Genomic DNA, 21,270 nt, shown 5'->3' on the forward strand with positions numbered 1-21,270 from the left:
TATTTAAATTATTTTCTCTGATTATTTATAAATGTGCCGATCCTTAGATGAACCACTAATAAAAAAATAATTAAAATGAGACCCTTCCTGGTGGTATGAGTAAATATTCTTTTTAAGCACCAGCACATTCTTGTACTTCGTTTGGTAGATTTAAGGGTTTTACATGTCCATTAATCCAATTTATAATTTATGGTAAGCAGTAATTTCCACGTGTATAATTCGTCCCTTGAAGGATCCAAATAGCAGAAGCAGCAGGCCACTGAATACCAGGAAACTGTAGTAAACAGTACACATTATCTCAATAGAAACACTGACCTTGAATGATACATGGCTGCAGAAAATCTCTAGTGCCCATCAACAGTGATCTTCTGATAATCTTGGACTGACTGTGTGTAACTCATGGTCAACAAAGAGATAATATGCAACTGACAAAGGCTAGGTCCAGTGAGCTTTATAAGTCTCAGAACACAAAACAAAAGAAGCACAAAGTCAAGGGAAATTGCCTTAAAGGGATTCCTCGGAAAAAACAGAATGCACCAAAAAAAAAAGTAATAATCAAAAGTTATTGTTCATTAGGGCTCCAACTCATCTGGGTTAGTTCTTCCCTTTTTTTGCAAACAAAGATTTTAAGACTCAGAAGCAAGACAGATGCGCGGGACAACCTGCTGCCTTGAGGAGAAAGAAGTAGCCCAGCCAGGCTGACTTCAGCTCAGCAAATGCCCTTACCAAACTTCAGTACTTTGTTGTAATGGTTAAAGGCTCCGCCGACCCAGTTTTGTCTTTCTTCCTTCTCTCCAGTCCTGCCTTTACCTTCCCTCATCCGATCAACCCAGTGACATACCAACAAATTCTGAACCAGCAAAGAGGCCTGAGCTCAGCATTTGGACATACCCCTCCTTTTCTACAGCCATCTCCAACTTTCCCTGCCCGGCAGCATGTGGCTGTCATCTCGGTCAACTCTTCTCCTGCTCAGATCAGCAACAGCAGCAACTGCATCTCTGAGTCCAACCAGGTAGGATTCCCAACAGCTTCTGGGAGGGTTTCAGGTGGCTTTGTTGAGAGCACTGTCACATAGCCCAGGTGAGTCTCTTAGCATTAATCTTACCAATTGTCCTATCACTTTCAGTCATCACAACCCTGGCTTTTCATGTTAAATTGTCGGCATCCCAAATCTTCCCAGTTCTGGTCCCCTTCATACCGTGCTCTGTCTTACCCTTGGCCAACTATGCCTTGGTGCTCGTACTTCTCCAGCAGTGAATGCTGATGAACTGCAGTGATCTGCCATGAACATGAACTGATACGCAGATTACCAAGCAGCTGCACTGCTAGAAGATTAACTTAATATGTGGATTTGCCCTTCATCAGATAGCATTCTGATGACACGAGTGCCTTTTAGTTGGCAAGTGAGGGCTAAAGGTATCTATTTGGAATGAATACAGCTATTTGTCTCCAACGTGCAGATGAATCAGTTAAAGTAAACTGAAGTTCTCAGCTTGAGTGAAATCCATACGGTTAGTCCAATTTTTATATTGAGGCAACTAGTTCAAGTAATTGTGTTTCTGTGTGGTTGTTCATCGGAGGTAGGATGTGAAAAATAACACTGCAAATTGCTTGCTTGGAAGTTTTTAAGAAGAGACTGGACAGCCATTTGTCTGAAATGATCAGTGGCGTAGCGTGGGTTGTCAGCACCCGGGGCAAGGCAAGTAATTTGCGCCCCCTAACCCGTGGATTTTAGCACTCGAGTCTCTTCCACTAGCTCAGGAATTCTGGGAGTTGAAGTCCATGAGTCATAAAAGAGCCAAGGTTGCCTACCCTTGAGTTAGGTTCAAGGCAAAAAAGGGTCTCTGGAGAAGAGGGAAAATGCTAGTTTAAAACTGAAACAAGGCAACTTTAAGGTGCCTCAGCTGTGATTTAGGATGAGACAAAGAGAGGACATGGCGTTGAAAATGGTTAATGGGGCATGTTTGTTCCACTCTTAGTGGATGTCAAGATAAACCCCACGAGAGAATGACCTTACAACAGATGTGAATAGGCTTGGACTACGTTTGTAGATTGAGTGCATACATCACATGGAGCGATGATGGGCTTCATCAAGATTTATGATCCCACAATTGGCTAGTTTTCTCCATCTTGTCCTAAACCCTGGACACCAACCACGGTTGATGGCTTAGCATGTGGTGTGGGGTGACCCAACATGTTAGGCAACAAACAATGACTTCCAACTTACAATGCCTCAGCTTCCCAAGGTTATTCCAAAGTCGGAAAAGCCAACCAACCCTCCCTGCAGCTTTGCCTGCTTAGGCTGAACCCCAGGAGTTCATACTTGCTGTGGCGCCTGACCTATTTTCTGCCCAGACGCTGCTTATCCAAGCCAAGTCGCCTCCTTCTCTTTGGCACCTCGCCCCAAAGATTCGCCGGACTGGCTGGAAACTCTCGCTGCTGGCGACGTGTGTCGGGGGGGCGTCCTGATCGCCTCCTGCAGGGGGAACCGAGTGGCCACAGAGAGTCAATACGGCAGGAGGAGGAGGAGAAGGAGGAGGAGGAGCAGCAAGCAGCCGCAGGTGCGGCGGCTGCAGTTGTTACCTTTACCTCCGGGAAAGGAGGAGACGGGGCGGGAGCTGGGTCGGGGGGGCCGGGCTTGCAGGTTGAGAGCCAAGCGGAGGAGAGCCGCGGCGGGAGAAAGAGAGGGAGGCGAGACGCCGCCAAGCCTCCCCACCCCCACCCGAGAAAGGAGGCGATCCGCAGCCGCGAGAGGACGGGATCCCGCTCTGGCTGGGCGCAGCGAATGCGGTTGCTTTCTATGCTCCGCCCACTCGCTCGCTCCTCCGACCCTCGGCGAAGCAGAATCGTCCCCCTCCGGCGAGCTTAATGGGCGCCTCCCCAGATGTTGCGCCCGGTGCGGCCGGCCCCCCCTGCACCCCCCACGCTACGCCACTGGAAATGTTATAGGATTTCCTGCCTGATCAGAGGGTTGGACTAGATGACTTCCAAGGTCCCTTCCAACTTTACTATTATAAAGGACTTCTTTTTAATGGAGATGAAGATTTATTCCTCTGTAGAAGGTCTATCCTGAACCATAAACTAGGGGAAAACAACATACCTTGGCCAAATTTGGCATTTGATTATGATGTTTTGTGCTGAAACTCCAAAATGGGTGGACCTAGATAATATTTTATTTGATTTCATACACAATTCACAGGATGGTTATCGACATGAATAATAATTTTCCTTTACTGGTGTGTTAAAATGTAAAACTTTTTCAGCAGCGTTGGGGAACTCTGAGGGCCAGACCCAAGATCTTAAGCGACCCCTTCTGATCCTGGGGCTGCAAGCTGTTCCTGCTCCCTTAGAAAACAATGACATGGCTTGTCCATCATAGACCAACAATAATATTGTACATTTCCGGGTGAAATACATTACAAGGGATATTTCACTGAGCATAGCGGCATTTGAAAAATGCAGGCAGGCTTTAAAAGAGGAAAACCCCTCCCCATTTTTTTCTTTTCCTGGATTCATTTTCACCTTGATTAAAAACAGCTGCTTATCTGAAAATGACTGATTTCAGTCAATTTCAACGCTGCAATGCTGCATTTACTTAAGCACGTTGATCATGACCATTTAACTCATCCCCATTTTATTTTTGCCTTACTAGAACAAGCAAAGCAGTGAATCGGCCGTTAGCAGCACAGTCAATCCGGTAATTAATAAACGCAGTAAAGTCAAGACTGAAACAGAGATTCTACCACCAGCTTCTCCACCGACTCAGGTAACTCTTAAAGGACAGAGTACATCCAGTGCTTGGACTGATTGGCTAGAATTTTGTAACCCTCAACTATTTGGGAAAATTGTGAATTTGCAGTAAGGAAGAAGGTAGCAACTTCAAACGTGTGATGTTCGTTGTCTTTGAGTTATGGAGCCATAATGGAATTGGGAAATAGTTCTTGCTGGCTGACAGGCAATATGTCTTCCCTTTGCTGTTTCACCTAAAATTATTCAAAATTGTTTACTGCAAAGATCGATGTCATATATAAGTACATTCTTTTTCTGTGTTAAATGGGCTCTAGTCAGTGAGTGTTCAGGGTTGCAGTCTCAAGAACTTCAGGAACAGTTTCATTCCGAGTATGGGAATCAGTGAACTGAATTAAACACATTGGCAAGTCACATCCTGAATAGAAAGCACTTCAAAATTTGCATAGGCTGGAATGACAAAATGTATCAGTGGGAATGTTTCGGGATCGGTGATCTCCTTCTGCGCATCTCAATGTGATTTCCACGAGCGATTGGGAAGGAACACTTTGGGAGTCCTTGGATCGTGGCATTTTTTTTTCAACAGACATGTCACACTGCTGCCTCTGAGCAACTGGAAGAAAGATGTTTGACACTTCAGACTCGCCAAGCAAGTGATAACGGTATCAAGAGAGCAAAGATAAGATGACAAGAAGAACTTGTGTCACAATAGGAAGCTCCCAATAAAAGACTTGCTCCTCTTCAGGAAGCAATTGCTGAGAGCAGCATCCTTTACCTCAGTGACACGGTATTTGACACCCAGAAAGGCCCACCAGTTTCTATGTCCTTATCGGAACTGCTGAGTTCCAGGCTGCTTAATGGCTGACACGCACTCCGACCGTTCTTTATCACAATTGTAAACTATTGGGAGTGCTCTAGGCACTTCATTTTCATGAAATATGAGGCTTTGCTATTGTCAAGCCAACAGAAGAGTTTATGACAAATTTCTCTTTCGGTTCCAGTTCAGAAGCGGGCTTTGGCATGATGCATGGGGACAGCAACATGTGCAATCATCAGGGGGCTGGTAAAATTGATGAAGATAGCATATCTAGGAAAGATAAACATGCTGTAGTCAGCACGATTAGGGCAAAAAGACATCTCTCTAGAGCTTTTGGTTTGGGAACAGCTCGGCATACAAAGACAACAAACAACACAGGAACGCAAACAACAATCCCGCTTTACTCCCAGCTTAATCAAATCGGATAGTTGCTTTATGCCAAGAGATGGGAAAAGAGGATTTCCTCTCTCCCGGGGAAAAGAGTTTGTAAAGGAATGCAAGGGGCTTCTAAGTGGCAGTAATTCCATCTGCCAGTGGAGATCCTGATTGTGATATTTGGCATCTGTAGCCAAGCAGGGATTTCTTCACACATTTTACATTTAGAAGTCTGCTTGAAAATATTTCCATGTGACAAATACATATTTGCACACACACACACACACACACACACACACACACACAGAGAGAGAGAGAGAGATGTTTCATAAAAGCCCATTTGGCCAATTTGGTTAAATTTCTTTTGTGTGTGCCTTTGGCCATAAACTGAGTGTGGCATTCATTATGTAACGTAGGCCTAAGTTGATTTCAGGTGAATTCAACTTTTAAGAAGTGTAGAATCACAGCCTCAGATGGTTGCCTGCCTTGCAAACAGCAACACAAAAACATAACCCAGGGAATGTGTGCCTTCTGTCAACTCCAAAGGTCACAGTAGGATTTCTGCAGCATGTCGGGCATTGTTTCAAAATATTAGTATAGTTGTACTCCTGGTAATCTTGTTCCTTAGAAGCTACTATGCCCTTAGAACAGAAAGCTAGGTGTAAAAAGATGGCAAGCCTTGCAACAGTGCATTCTCATCAATAGCCCAACTACGCTCTAAAACTATTGACCCTTTTGAATAATACACAATTGAAACACTCTTTAGTGGGAGAAAGGGGGTGACACATGTTAAAAAAATAATGACAGGGCCTCCATCACAGCCACTATCTTGATGCTTTTGACATGTCCTCCTACAGGCATTCTTGGTCCATTAATACTGGACAATTTTGACCAGCACCCTTCCAAATACATTACAATGTGTACTTGCTAGTCCTTGGCTAACTGTTTATCTCTATGCTATCCTAACTTGTCAAAATGTAGGGTGGTTTATAAAAATGATTTATAGAAGTAGTCTGGGTTTTCCCCAGCATTTTATAATAAGCAATCAACAGTGGGTGGTTTTGACTCATTACACCAATCTCACTACCTCACAGCCTTTAAAGAATTATATAAAATTCAGAGTTGTAACTAGAAATCACCACGAGGCCTAAAGAATAAAATAATAAAGCAAGTCTTTTATTGATTCAGTTTGACTGTTAATGAACAAAGTGTTGCACCTAGAGGCAATCCTCAGCAAGTCCTGAAAACCAATGGATACTGAAAGAATCGGATGCCAAGTAGAGCTATGGATGCTTTTGTATCAATGTACTTGAAGCTCTGTACGGGCATAATAAAAATAAAAGCAGCATTGTAAGGACACTGGAAAATTTAGGATTAAAGACTGCATTATGCTTAACTTTTTCATCAGAATTGGAAAACAGCCTAGTCTGGAAGAGTCATCTTTTTATTGCATCTTTGATAAAACTGATCTTTCTGAGGAGAATTTTTTTAAAAAAAAAAAGCAGTTTGAATTATCAGTTGTTTTAAATTCAGGCTTGAGAAATGAAGACTAAAAGACTGTTATGAATCCTCCACAGTTCTATAGTTTTAGTGTAGACTTTATGTTATTTTTACTTTTGATTGGGAGCTGCCCTGAAATGGTTATAAGATGGCCATGGTTACATAAATGTTTTAAATAAATAAATTATAATTAACCGCAAAGCTGGACAAACCTCTGTCAGATTTCTTTTAAACATAGGTGGGCAAGCCTGCAGTTGGGAGCTGAAACACACTCACATGCCCGCCCAGCTGTGACACCCATTCTTTTCTCCCTCCCCCCTCTGTTCTCTCTTTCATCCCACTGCTTTCAATTTTGCAACATTGTAACCCAGACATGTCAAACACAAGGCCTGGGGGCCGGATGCGGCCCACGAAGTGGTTTCATGCGGCCCGCGAAGCCATCCTGGAAACAGTGAGGGAACGGCCCCCACTGCCTTGGCCCTGGCACAGAGACCCTCCTTCTGCCAGAGACCCCCAGATCTGTCCCACTCCTGCCCAGGCCCCCATAGGCACCCTTGATGCAAACGATGTAGAGCTGGCCACGCCCACCCAGTAGGCCATACACACTCTAGCCACGCCCACCCTGGCCACGCCCACCCGGCCCCCTGAGGGCAACCGCAATGCTGATGCGGCCCTCAATGAAATTGAGTTTGACACCCCTGTTGTAACCTTTGGGAGGGAAGTCTTGGTTTCACTTTTTATAGTGCTGATACTTTGTAGCCAATAAACATGTTCTTTAAGGAAACTTTCTGCCTTGGAGTTCTGTTTTTACTGATCTCATCTATTGGAACCATGCCGTTGGGTTTTTAAGAGGAAGCCAAGCCCTGGCTAGACTTGACTTGATTTTTGCATTTGGATTCTGTTGGGAGCAAAATATCCATGATTTGCCCCCAGTAGAAGCAGAGGCAGAATTCTTATACATCCTGCATTCCTCACTGTTTGCTTGAGTGCCTTTTTAAAAAGTGTCACCGCTTGCCTTTTAAAGCAGTAAATGGCTTATGAATTAAATCTTTAAAGGAGCCTCTTCCTGCATGCCTGCTAAATGTCTTTCGCCAGTGGTTGTCACTTTCCCTTCCCTGTTAAGAAATACCACTCCAGGGAATGTCCTGATTCCAAGTTTGCACACAAAGCAACCCGTTGTTGTTGTTTTTAAAAAAGAAACAAAACAAAAAACAACTTACCTGTGCTATTTTAAATCATTTCTATTAGCTTGGATCCTTTACAATTTCTGACTTTGCAGCACCTAGCTCTTGTTTTGTACTTAATATTTGTTCCTTACGTTTTGTTAACAAAAATGCATGATAAAAAGCCGTATCAATTTTCGAGAGCAAAATGAGTTTTGAGAAAATCAAATAGAAAAATGAAATGGCTGTTGAACACCCAGGCTGAAGATGTGTCTTTAATACACAGCAGAATATCTGTTCACATTTTCAGCCAACTGGCCAGCGTATGGCGCTCGCCTCTTCATGCAAGTATATTTCAGTGCAGGTCTTCTTAAGTGGATCAGGAATGCTCTCTTCCTTCACACAATAGCACCTGCTAGCTAATCTATGGGTGACTGAGGATTCCAGGCAAAGCCAGTCCATCTTACTTAAAAGGTTTTATGTCTTACAGGAACTTCTGACAGACTTGAAAGAAGAACTTGATAAGGACGAATGCAAGCAGGAGCCTGATGTTATTTATGAGACCAACTGTCACTGGGAAGGTTGTACAAAGGAGTATGATACGCAGGAGCAGCTGGTCCACGTAAGTGTTCTTAGCCAAGAGACAGCCCTTGGACTGAGGATTTAGTCTCCCATCATATCCTGAGTTGCATAGTCAAAATTCGAATGACAAAGCTTTAAAAATGATCCAGCTGAGCATAGGTAAACCTTGCCAAATGAAGTCAAGTGTTCAGAAGAATATAGCTGCAGGAAAGAAAGTCTCTGATAGTTTTCCATTTTTCCCAGCAACCAGCAGGTAAGAATAACTGTTGCCACACACAGCCTTCTTGGATCAATACGGATCTGTTGTTGGACTTTATTGCAATCTGCAAACCTTTGTGGACTAATTATTGAGTGATCCAGTCTTGTGCTGATTGTGCAATGAAGAGATGCAATGAAGAGGCAAGCAGGACTACTTCTGCTTGACACTCTGCTCTCCTGGCACTCACAGTCTCATGTTCACTTCCTTGTCCTACCTAACAGGTGAGCATGTCCCAAGAGTCGTTATGATAGAACAGGTGATAATACCTTCCCATTGAAACTGGGCTTCTGCTAGGTCCTATTATCCCTGCTCATGCTGTCTTATATTTTTCTAGAAGGAAAACATTAGGTAATTCTGAGTGATGACTGCCTTAGTATGAGGCGCCCATCTGAATTAATCACCAAGTAGCTTTCTTTGTTAGACTGGTATCTCACCTTTTTTTCTGGAACCTCAAAATGTTGTTCATTGTAATGGTATTCTTACGATATTTTGTGAAGTAAAAAATAATGTATTTTTCCCAATAGCAGTTTATAAGACATTCTAGAATCATCCAAAGAGCCCGTTTGGTGTAGTGGCTGCAACTTAGGAGACAATGAGTTCTGGTTCCACCTTAGGTACGAAGCCAGCCGGGTGACTTTAGGCCAGCCACTCTCTTTCAGCCCTAAGAAGCAGACAAGAGCAATCTGCTTCTGAAACTTTGCCAAGAAAACTACAGAATGAATGTTCAGCAGTCACCAAGAGTCAAAACAGTCTCGAAGATACACACAAAAAAGTCAACCAGTGTTGTCCAAAATTGAAATAGTGAGGATAGGCTTTTAAAAATTTCTTTATTGGTCTGGGACCATAAAACCATTTTTTAAAAAATGAAATCATTTCAACAATGACTAGGCGATGATATGAACACGGTAAGGCACTAGTGAGGAAATGACTGTTAGCCCTTAAGAAATCAAAATCCTGCATGCTAAAACTACTTTTACAATAAGATTACAGTAACATAATCTTGCAAGTCTGAATGGACCCTGCCCCATGCAGACACCCACCTACCTTCATGAGAAGCAGGGAAGGTTTTGTTTGCAATATTTACTCAGCTTACAATTTTGTCTCAAACTCAGATTTCTTTTATCTGAATGTTGTCTTGGTTGTGGGTCTTCCTCCTGTTCCTCAGTGAGCATTCCTTCTGCTCATTACAATGGTCTGTGAACTCTTCCTCATGATCACATTAAGGTGTATCCCTCCAATTACTGCAAAGACAAAATATTACGTGGAGATTGCATTACTTCACTGGCTGATGCCACTGTAGTGATGCTATGTGATCCACTTCGACTCAGATGCCATTGATTCAGCACATTGCTTGGCCATAGCATTTGTCAGATGCCTTTGGGCTTCAGACATAATACAAAACCCATGAGCCTCATGCATAGCCTCTATAACCAGCTATAATGAAGCCTTAGAGGTGACTTGAGTCATGATATCCTGACCCACACAAAGTAATTATATATTACAACATGACACCTGAGGCAGATATGTACGTTGCATTACTTATATCATGATGCCATGATGCTTGTGTTGTCATTTGCCCCCACCTTGTAGGTACCCCTCTCCATTCATTCCTCCTCCTTCCTTCAATACAATAAATAGAATTACTTAAGAATTACTTTTGCTTTTAATTCTCAACAAACCAATTCATCATTCTTTGTGCAAATGGGTTTTTCCTATTCGAATGCAATAGTAAATGCATTTGCCCAAAACAGTTAATATAAACAACTTCTGATAGGCAAAAAAAGTCATACTGTGGCTTGCCATTACATCAAAAATGGCTCATTATTTTCCATCAAACAAATTATGAGGACGTAATAAGATAATCCAACTCTAAAAGAATGTTGTTCTAAATTCTACAGATAAAAGGAAAGGGGTTTTCTTTTTGTTAGCCAGTCTAAAATAGGAGGGGTCTTGCAAAACTCTGAAGAGCAAAAATCAATTGAAGAATAATAAGGAGAGCCCTGAGCCAGGGAAGACATGCTGCTGCAAAGTATGAGACAGAAATGCATATGAAGAATTTAAAAAAGATAACATGAGATTGTGTGCTGTATGCCGTTTATTAAAGGAAATTTTGCTTTCACATGAATGCTTCTCCTCAAAAGTATGCAGGCTCGTCTCAGTTGAGTGCCCCTAGGGATGCAGTGCACATGTTAAATCTCAGTGTTAAATGGAAAAGAAATCCAGATTCTAAGAAGCCCTTCAGGTATTGCATTTTAACACTTTGTGTCTAGAAACAATTATATGGTGGTGAAATGGTTTGTTTCATATTCTTTGAGATATGGATAATTATATGTAATTACATTTTTCCTAAAGTGTCATAATAAAATCAACCTTAAAACAAAGAGTTAATACTTTAGTTTAAACTCTTTAGCAATTTAACATTTGAGTAAAAATAGAGTTATCAGGTTTGGGCTACAAGCACCTAGAAAATTACTAGATGCCAGAAAAGTTATATGAGTCTCTTGGCTGTCATCTCCTATACTCTTGCAACCATAGAACTGGGGTCCCCTGAAATCTTAAAGATCTGAGGATTCTTTGTGTTTAAAAATACATAACATAGGACCTGTCCTTCTGCCATCCACTTATCTTGTTACAAGTGATTTAGGAATTTTTCAATAATTAGTTAACCCGGGGTCATTTTCAACAACACATCACTAGTGTCGAGCCCCGCAGGCCTGACATTCGGCATGGGGGGTGGCTCCAGGTCCCCTCAGCCCGGCTGTGGCCGCTCTGACAGGCCCGCCTGGAACACCTGCAGACTCCTGGCTGTCTCTGGCAGCCGTGTCTGCATTGAACTGCCTCCGGTTGCCTCCAGCCACCGCACCTGCGCAAAAGAGACATGCAGGCACCAGGGCAGGACCCCAACCAGCTCTGGACACTGCGCCTGCGCAGGAAAGACCCACGGGTGACAGGGCAGGCTCCCGGCCGTTTCCAGCGACCGTGCCGGCACGGGGGTGCCTTGCTGGCGGAGACACCAACACACGGCTGCTGTTCCGGGCTTCCCTCGTTGTTCAGCGGACGGGAACCATGCCGGCCGAAAGGACTGATATTCTGACTGCGGGGGGTTTGATCTTGGGAATGCCTGGCCTGGGAGCTGGGGTGGCTCCAACGGGCGGAGGGGTCCCAGAGCCTGGGGGCCATGAAGGGAACGGTCCCGGGTGGGAAGGGACCAGTGGTGGTGGGGCTTGGGGGTTTTGTGGGGGAGTTTCCGGGACTACATACCTGCCGGGGATGAGCATGTGGGGCACAGAAGAAAGGCGGAAGCCAAAAGGCCCTGGAGGGGAGGAGTAGCACTTATATGGGGAGCTGGGCAGATGCCGGTTTGTAGGGGTGTGTGGTGTTTTGTGCCGGATGGCTTTAAACAGCGTTGGATGCAGAGAGCACCCAACGCTGACTTTGTTCCCACTTCAGATTGCATTTGCACAAGAATAAACGCGTTTCCTTCGTGGGTTGTCTTCCGTTCCTGCTGTGGTTTTTCCTGCCGTTCGCGGACGGATTATTGACAACTAAGAGGAGGCTGTGGACAAGCAGAAGTAATGTCAATTCATGAACTGGAGCTGGTCTTATTGTCTAGTCCCATATTTCCACACTCTGTGCTAGCAGATACCTTTGTGGTTCTAAGGTCAATTTCACTGTGTGACTATCACCACAGAAGACCAACCCTTTCTACGGCAGAATTACATTATCTAGACCCGTGCCAATCGGGTTTCAGGCCCGGGTACAGCACGGAGATGGCATTGGTCGCTCTGGTGAATGATCTCTGGAGGGCCCGGGATAGGGGATATTCCTCTGTCGTAGTCCTATTAGACCTCTCGGCGGCTTTCGATACCATCGACCATGGTATCCTGCTGCGGCGTCTCAGGGGATTGGGAGTGGGAGGCACAGTTCTTTGGTGGTTCTCCTCCTATCTCCTGGGACGTTCGCAGTCGGTGTTGGCAGGAGGGCAGAGGTCGACCCCAAGGTCTCTCGTTTGTGGAGTTCCTCAGGGGTCGGTCCTCTCGCCTCTCCTGTTCAACATCTACATGAAACCGCTGGGTGAGATCATTCGTGGTTTTGGAGTTGGGTAATATCAGTACGCTGATGATACCCAGCTTTTCATTTCGACCCCAAACCACCCCAGTGATGCCCTCGACGTGATGTCCCATTGCCTGGAGGCAGTTCGGGTCTGGATGGAGAGGAACAGACTTCAGCTCAACCCTGACAAGACTGAGTGGCTGTGCATTCCGGCATCCCGGGATATTCAGAATATTCCACCTCTCTCTATGGGGGGGTGAGCTTTTGCCCCCTGTAGATAGGGCTCACAACTTGGGAGTCCTCCTAGATTCGCGGCTCACTCTGGAAGATCATATAGTAGCTGTGACTAGGGGGGCTTTCGCCCAGGTTCGCCTGGTGCGCCAGTTGCGGCCCTATCTAGACCGGGATGCCCTGTGTACGGTCACTCATGCGCTCGTGACCTCTCGTCTGGACTACTGCAATGCTCTCTACATGTGGCTTCCCTTGAAGACCACTCAGAGGCTTCAGCTGGTACAGAATGCAGCCGCGAGAGTTGTCTTGGGAGTTTCCCCGTACTCCCATGTTACACCTTTGCTCCGCGAGCTGCATTGGTTGCCAGTTGTCTTCCGGGTGAAATTCAAGGTTTTGGTAATGGTTTTTAAGGCCCTACATGGCATGGGTCCGGAGTACCTCGGGGACCACCTGCTGCCGGCGTCAACTTCCCTCCGCCCTGTGCGTTCCCACAGAGAGGGCCTCCTCAGGGTGCCTCCGGTCAGAGAATGTCGGCTGGTGGCCCCCAGGGGGAGGGCCTTCTCTGTGGGCGCTCCGGCTTTATGGAATCAGCTGCCGGTCGAGCTCCGGATGGCACCTGACCTTCGCTCCTTCAGACGTGGTCTGAAGACCCATCTATTTGTACAAGCCGGCCTGGCCTGATGGGGATATATTGGGGTTTTAATGGGGATTTTTATATTGTATATTGTTACCGACTGTTTTAACTGGGCTATTATTTAATTCTTTTTTAATTTTTGTATCTCGTATTTTTATGTATGCCCTGTTCACCGCCCTGAGTCCTTCGGGAGAAGGGCGGTATACAAATACAATAAAACTAAACTAAACTAAGCATGGTGCCCAAATATGATTCTGCAGTACTCTCTTCATTTTTCTTAATAGCTGTATGTACATTAGCATTTTCCACTTTGATACTTCTTTATTTGTCATGAATTTTTCTGAAGCAACATTAGAATTCTGTTTGATGGGAATGCAAGAAATCTCAGTACCCCATCAAAAACCTACAGATCTCTTCAAGCAATGAAACGCCTATTAACCCAGCATATGTTGGCCTGAGGTTTTCTGTGGGCAATAGCTAGAAGCCCAAAGAAGATGTTCTTATAGATCTAAGGGAATGAGCAAGCAAGGGACAACAAATAAGAACTGCCATATTATCACAATAAGGAAGAATCACAGTAAGGAGCAAAATGGAAAAGGCCAGCGTATAGCAGAATTTAATATGTGGCTAAAGGAGTGGTGTAAAGGAGAAGGCTTTGGTTATATTAGTCACGATGTCTGTAGCTGGTCCAATGAAAAAATGTATAAAAGAGATGGTCTGCATCCATCCAAGAAAGGGACTGAGTTACTTGGCAATAAAATCACAGCTTTTTTGGAGGAACATTTAAACTAAATAATGGGGATAGTGAGTTAATTGATACAGAACATCACTGTCCCTGGCAATCTAAGAAAATAGGGGAAGCCAGGCACCACACAAGTTATGCAGCAAGTAAACACAGGATCAGTCATAAAGGACTCAAATGTCTATACACTAATGCACAGAGTATGAACAGTAAGCAGGGTGAACTAGAAATTCAGGTAAATGAGGGCAGATATGATATTGTTGCCATTACGGAAACATGGTGGGACGAAACCTACAAATGGAACACACAGCTAGAGGGATTTAAACTATTTAAAAGAAACAGACTAAACAAAAGAGGAGGAGGAGTTGCTCTATATATAAGAAATAACTTTATCTCTACAGAAATAGAGCACAACAATGACGAAAACTGTAAACTTGAAAGCATTTGGGTCAATAGAAAAGGGGGGGGAAATGACATTGCCATAGGTGTATACTATAGGCCACCCAACCAAGCAGAGGAAATAGATGAACTTTTTGCTAGTCAGCTAACTAAGGTATGTAAGAAGCACATCACAATAGTAATGGGGGACTTTAATTACCCTGATATCAACTGGGAGACAAACTCTGCACCAAGTGGAAGATCAAACAGATTCTTGTCAAACCTAGCAGACAACTTTCTCTCCCAAAAAGTAGAGAAGGGAACTAGGGGATTAGCCATATTGGATTTAATTCTCACAAACAGAGAGGAAATGATAGAAGGTGTCGAAGCCACAGGAACCTTGGGGGAAAGTGATCATGCAATATTGGAATTCAACATTCTGGAGGCACAAGCAATAGAACACAGCCAAACTAGAGTCTTGGACTTTAAAAGAGCTAATTTCAATAAACTTAGAGAGACCATGGGAAGAATTCCATGGATGAGAATCCTAAAGGGGAAAATAACTCAAGAAGCTTGGGAAATTTTGAAAAGTGAGATAATAAAGGCCCAGTCTAGTACAATACCAACAAAGAAGAAAAATAACAGCTCTCAAAAGAAACCAGCATGGCTGCATAAAGAACTCTCTGATAAATTGAAAGATAAAAAGGACAAGTATAAGAATTGGAAAAAGGGGCAAATAACTAAGTCAGAATATCAGTAGATAGCCCGTGCCTGCAAAGATGAAGTGAGGAAAGCTAAGGCTCAAAATGAACTAAGGCTTGCGACCAAAGTCAAAAATAACCAAAAAAAAAGCTTCTTTCAACATATAAAAAACAAGAAAAAAGTGAAGGAAATGATTGGTCCATCAGTGGGGGGAAAGTGGCAAGAAGGTGACAAGCAATAGGGAGAAAGCAGAACTATTTAATTCGTTTTTTGCATCTGTCTTTACACAAAGGGAAAAAACAGTCCAACCTACCCAAACCAGTGCCATAAAAAACAGAATAGAAACACAAGTTAAGATAGGCAAGAAAATGGTAGGTGAGCACCTGTCCAGCCTAGACGAGTTCAAATCACCAGGCCCAGATGGATTACACCCCAAGGTTCTCAAGGAACTGGCAGACGTGATCTCAGAACCATTGAACTATATTTTTTAAAGATCCTGGAGCACTGGGGAACTACCAGAGGACTGGAAGAGAGCTGATGTAGTTCCCATCTTCAAAAAAGGGAAAAAAATAGATCCAGGAAACTACAGACCTATCAGCCTGACCTCAATACCTGGGAAGATTCTGGAAAAGATAATCAAACAACAAATCAGCGAACACCTTGATGCAAACAAAGTCATCACTAAAAGTCAACATGGGTTTGTCAAAAACAGATCATGCCAGACAAATCTTATTACATTCTTTGACCAAGTGACAAAACTAGTGGACCAGAGGAATGCTATGGATATAATTTACCTGGACTTCAGTAAGGCATTTGATAAAGTAGATCACAACCTACTACTTGATAAGATAGAAAAATGTGGGTTAGATAGCATTACCACCAGATGGATTCGTAGCTGGCTGACAGGCCGTACTCAGCATGTGGTCCTCAATGGAACCGCATCTACATGGAAGGAAGTGTGTAGTGGGGTGCCCCAGGGCTCTGTTCTGGGCCCAGTGCTCTTCAATATCTTCATTAATGATTTGGATGAGGGGATAGATGGGGAACTCATCAAATTTGCAGATGACACCGAGCTGGCAGGAATAGCCAATACTCCAGAAGATAGGCTTAAGATACAGAAGGATCTGGACAGACTCGAACACTGGGCACTATCTAACAAAATGAAATTCAATGGTGAAAAAAGTAAGGTTCTACATTTAGGCAGGAAAAATCAAATGCATAGGTATAATATAGGTGGTACCTTGCTCAATAGTAGTAACTGTGAGAGGGATCTCGGAGTCTTAGTAGACAATCACTTCAATATGAGCCAGCAGTGTACTGCAGCTGCCAAAAAAGCCAACACAGTGCTAGGCTGCATTAACAGAGGGATAGAATCAAGATCAAGTGAAGTACTAATACCACTTTACAATGCTTTGGTAAGGCCACACCTGGAATACTGCATCCAGTTTTGGTCACCACGATGTAAAAAAGATGTCGAGACTCTAGAAAGGGTACAGAGAAGAGCAACAAAGATGATTAGGGGGCTGGAGGCTAAAACATATAGGGAACGATTGCTGGAATTGGGTATGTATAGTTTAATGAAGAGAAGGGTGAAGGGTGACATGATAGCAGTGTTCCAATATCTCAGGGGCTACCACAAAGAAGAGGGAGTCAAGCTATTCTCCAAAGCACCTGAAGGCAGGACAAGAAGCAACGGATGGAAACTAGTCAAGGAGAGAAGCAACCTAGAACTAAGGAGAAACTTCCTGACAGTTAGAACAATTAACCAGTGGAACAACCTGCCTCCAGAGGTGGTGAATGCTCCAACACTGGAGGTTTTTAAGAAGAGACTGGACAGCCATTTGCCTGAAATGGTATAAGGTTTCCTGCCTGAGCAGGGGGTTGGACTAGATGACCTCCAAGGTCCCTTCCAACTTTATTATTATTATTATTTTATGCTGTGGATTTAAATTGTTACTTATAGGCTTTCTTATTAGCAGTGCACTGTTTAGACCACATTTTGGGAATAAGTTAACTCTTACTTTCTTTATGTTGATGCAAAATGAACTTGTAATAGAGCTGAAGTTTACTCAGAGCAGTCTGCAATCTGAGAATGTCCTTAAATTGCACTCTACAAATACATAGAGCAAAAGAAGCTTGTTCCTGCACGTTGCCTGAATGACAAGTCCTGAAAAACAACCAACTGCTTCAAGGCTCTTGTTGGAGCAGTAGGCTATAAATGTGACAAACTGACCTAAATAATTGGGGATTGTATATTTCATTTGAAAAGAGTTCTACCACAACAGGATTAGAATTAAGAAATGCTCAATGCCTAATGTTCCTCTGACCAGGTTTTGTTGTTGCTGTGGATCTTGACGACAACAGGTAACACAAAGCATAACACAAAGCATCTGTTGGGCCGAAGGATTTCCCCAACTAAATGTCTATATTGATATATTCTGAAATAGCTGGCACTGCCTTTTGAAGCAAATCCTCTGAGCAGATTGCAGAACATAGAACTTTTTTTTTTGTATTAGCCTTCAAGTCAGTGTTCACTCCCGGCAATTGCCTGGACTAATCTGTCCCTGACATTTTCTTGTCAAGGTTTTTCAGAAGTGAAAAAAGGAAGTACTGGGTTTCTGCCTAAGGTCGGACTAGAACTCATGGCCTCCCAGTTTCTAGCCTGATGCCTTAAGCACTGCAACACACTGGTTCTCGAAAGAGAAATACTGCAGGTATTTGTCCAGGCAGTCACCAGGAGTCAACATTGACTGAAGGCACCAAAAAGAAAAAGACACAAATTACACATAACTAAGCCCGTTTATCAGAACAGCTGCATCCATAATACAGTGGCAGGATTCTGTTCATCTAAGAGCAATCCAGAACTTCCAGGAAACCTGTCAAGGAGAGACTCGAGCGCAATAAGATTTTCTTCCGTCTTCCTGGCAGAAGTGACACGGGGTGGGTGGGTTGCCGAGCCACTCATGTCACAGCCCAGCTTCTTTTTCTTGCCTTTCAGCACATCAACAATGATCATATTCATGGGGAGAAGAAGGAGTTTGTTTGTCGCTGGCAGGAATGTACCCGGGAACAGAAGCCTTTCAAAGCACAGTACATGCTAGTGGTGCACATGCGAAGGCATACTGGAGAGAAACCCCACAAGTGCACGGTAAGACAGTGTCACTGCGGAAGTGTGCTCAGCCTGAGGCATCAGCAAACAAGCTACTGCAGGCATGTGGCTTCCCTGCCCAACACAGGCAGAAGCAGCAGCAGGTTGCAGTCTGGAGCAGATTAAACGTAGTAAACTCTTTCCTCTGCCATAGCACTGAGAGAATGAGATGAAGACTCTTTCAGTGGCGGGGAAGGAAAAAAAAGGAGATCTCTGATCTGCGTCTGACTGGAGGGAAACTCTTTTTATTACCTCAAGGTAGAAAAAAACTCAGGGTTTCTTTGCAGAAGGAGGAGAAGGGAAGATGTTTGGCAGGCTATTGAGATAACCCCACATGGCCCCAAGTGTCTCCAATACTATAATCCTCCACATAAGCACAGAGCAGGTTTCAATATGTGAAGAATATCCCTGCATTTCTTACCCTCTCTATACTTGTGCTTATTAAGTATATAATATCCAGCAAATATCCACTGCATTATCCAGCAAAAGAGCAAAGACTGATCCAGATCACAGGGAGACCTTATGCTGTATGCCACTATCTCCTGCAGACTAGCATTCACAGGGCAGAACAGAGATTTCACAAAGAAAGCAATTGAATTGTTTGAATTACAAAAGGAGCTTGCTGCACAAACACATCCAGTGAGCAAGGCTCCTATTCTCCTCTTTCTACTGGTCTCCTGGTAAAGCAAGTTAATTATGTCTGATTCATATCGCCCCTTTAGATGTGTTCTTTATTTGGAACCCCACAAAGTAATTGGAGAATTCTAAGGGTTAAAGCAATGTCTCCTGCATCTGGGAATGGTAGCATTTAGCCAGCTGTGACCCTATTAGCACTTCTAACTTCAGAGCAAGAGACCCGTTCCACACATTGCCATAATCTATATTAAAAGCTCGCTTAGTGGGAAAATGTTCAGGTTTATTATCCAAGATTTCTCAGCCTGCACTTGTTCTTTAACGATCAAACGGAGATAAGGAATAGGACATCGAACAGAAGGCCAGGCTACAGCATTCGACTTGCATCCTTATACAAGATAAAGAATTGGATGGAAGATGATCCCATCTAATACCGAGATCAGGGCATAGAAATAGGAAACTGGATTGGCCAGCTGTCCTGCTCAAATGTGGATGTTTTTATTCAAAATTGCTACGTGCTGGTTAAGGTTTTTGGTGTATTCTGCTGCAATTTAGTGACTCTCCAGATCTCTGCAGTTCTAAACATAGACTCTGACAGGAATTCTCCCTGCATGAAAATTGTGCATGAAAAGAGCCCCAACGAGTGGGATGGTCTTAAAAGTAAAAGCACCTGCTTTCCATCAGTTGCCCAGATTACAAATTGTATTAAAAAGGGGGTGGGGGGAAGGCGGGGGAGACCTTTTCTGTCTCCGACTGCTCATGAAAGCTAAGATCTGCCTGGGATTTATTCTCTTCAAGAGAGATTAAAACCAGATGAGATGGAAAAATGCCTCCAGCTGATTAACACTCCAGTTTTCTTTTGTTTTTAGTTTGAAGGTTGCTCCAAAGCCTATTCACGGCTAGAGAACTTAAAGACGCACCTGAGGTCACATACAGGAGAAAAACCTTATGTCTGTGAACACGAGGGCTGCAATAAGGCCTTTTCCAATGCTTCTGATCGAGCAAAACATCAGAACAGGACACATTCCAATGAGGTAGGGAATGTCCTTTAGCAAACTTTTTTTTAATGTTAATAACATATAGTGATTTGTATTATAATCATAGCGTAGTGACTTTTTCACATTTATTGTGCTGTAAGGGGAGACGATGCTAGTTTAATACCTGCACATTTTCTCGCATAAACTGGGCCAGATTGAGTGTTCCTCCTGCTCAATTTTATCTTGTATATTTGAGAAATAAATTCACCAAGCTAGCCACTGAGTACCTAAAACTAAATGAAATGGCCGGCCTTGTGGGTGCGTAAGGCTGGCGCACAAGACAAATGTTGTATCATCCTCTTTGCTAATTAAGTTCCATTATTAGTAACTGGGGAAGGTCAGGAAGTTGCCTTTATTGTACAACATGTGATGGTCTACTGCAAATGGCTAATGCTGAGGTTGAAATTTATATTACCACTAATTAAGCAAAGGACAATAAAGGGAAATGCTCCAGAGTTCTGAAAAACCGCTGGGACTGGGTAAAGTTAATTTATAATCAAATCATGAATATACTTTATAATGAAGAAGCACAAGGTTTTAAAAGTGATACCTGGTTCAAAAACCTGGGGGTCACTTCAGTGATGTACCTTGAAATGTTTCCCTGGTGCTTTTGAAGGTCTTTTGCCACCTCACAAGCTTCCTTTTGAACAAATATTTTTCTTAACAAACACCATCACATATTTGTTATGTAAGGCTTGAGGGCAAAAGACCATGTTGGTGGCAGAAGGCTACCAATGGTAAGAAGTGGAGCCATCAAAACCCTTGATCAAGCAGGGGGATTTTTGCTCCCCAAGAAGGGGGGGAGCAGAAAATTAAGATAACCCAAAGTTGTATCTGCTCCCCAAAGTAGAGCAATGAGTTGAAGTGCTCTAGTCTGCCCGTAGACAGCTCACACCAAGCTAGATAGATTTACTAAGAGGCAACACATGCTCCAGATGGGATTGTTATAAAACTCTCAACTCTCTCTCTCTTTTTTTTTCTCTCTTTCTCTTTTTCTATTTCTCTCTCTTCTGGGGTTGTTTACATGTTTCTCTTCCCTCAAAGACAAGGCTGGCGGAAGCTTCAAATGGACCCCCCCCCTTTTTTTTTTTTGAGCAGATCCAAATTATTGTATAGTTTCCTCCCTGGAGAAAAAAAATGCTTGGCTTCTCATTATTTTTTCTTCAGGCAAGATTGTTTTGTCAAATGTTTAAGAATGTTGCTAGTTTGGGGTTAATCTCTACTTTTTGTGTCTGGAAACGTCGAAACTGTTATATGATTGGGTTTATT

General features: G+C 43.4%; 1 protein-coding gene across 1 annotated transcript in view; it reads left to right on the forward strand.

Annotated features, from left to right (window-relative positions):
* The window catches only part of GLI2 (GLI family zinc finger 2), a gene marked incomplete at its 3' end in the record, with an annotated part of 289,571 nt that overhangs the window by 258,005 nt on the left and 10,296 nt on the right, over positions 1-21,270 (forward strand). The window contains exons 7-11 of the mRNA XM_083349844.1: positions 799-1,012; positions 3,653-3,766; positions 8,093-8,224; positions 18,182-18,331; positions 19,834-19,998. Coding sequence (XP_083205970.1) covers positions 799-1,012; positions 3,653-3,766; positions 8,093-8,224; positions 18,182-18,331; positions 19,834-19,998 — 775 coding nt within the window. The remainder of the gene's footprint in view (positions 1-798; positions 1,013-3,652; positions 3,767-8,092; positions 8,225-18,181; positions 18,332-19,833; positions 19,999-21,270) is intronic.

This window comes from Vipera ursinii, assembly GCF_947247035.1.
Source record: "Vipera ursinii genome assembly, chromosome: 1".
In the NCBI taxonomy this organism is placed as follows: Eukaryota; Metazoa; Chordata; class Lepidosauria; order Squamata; family Viperidae; genus Vipera; species Vipera ursinii.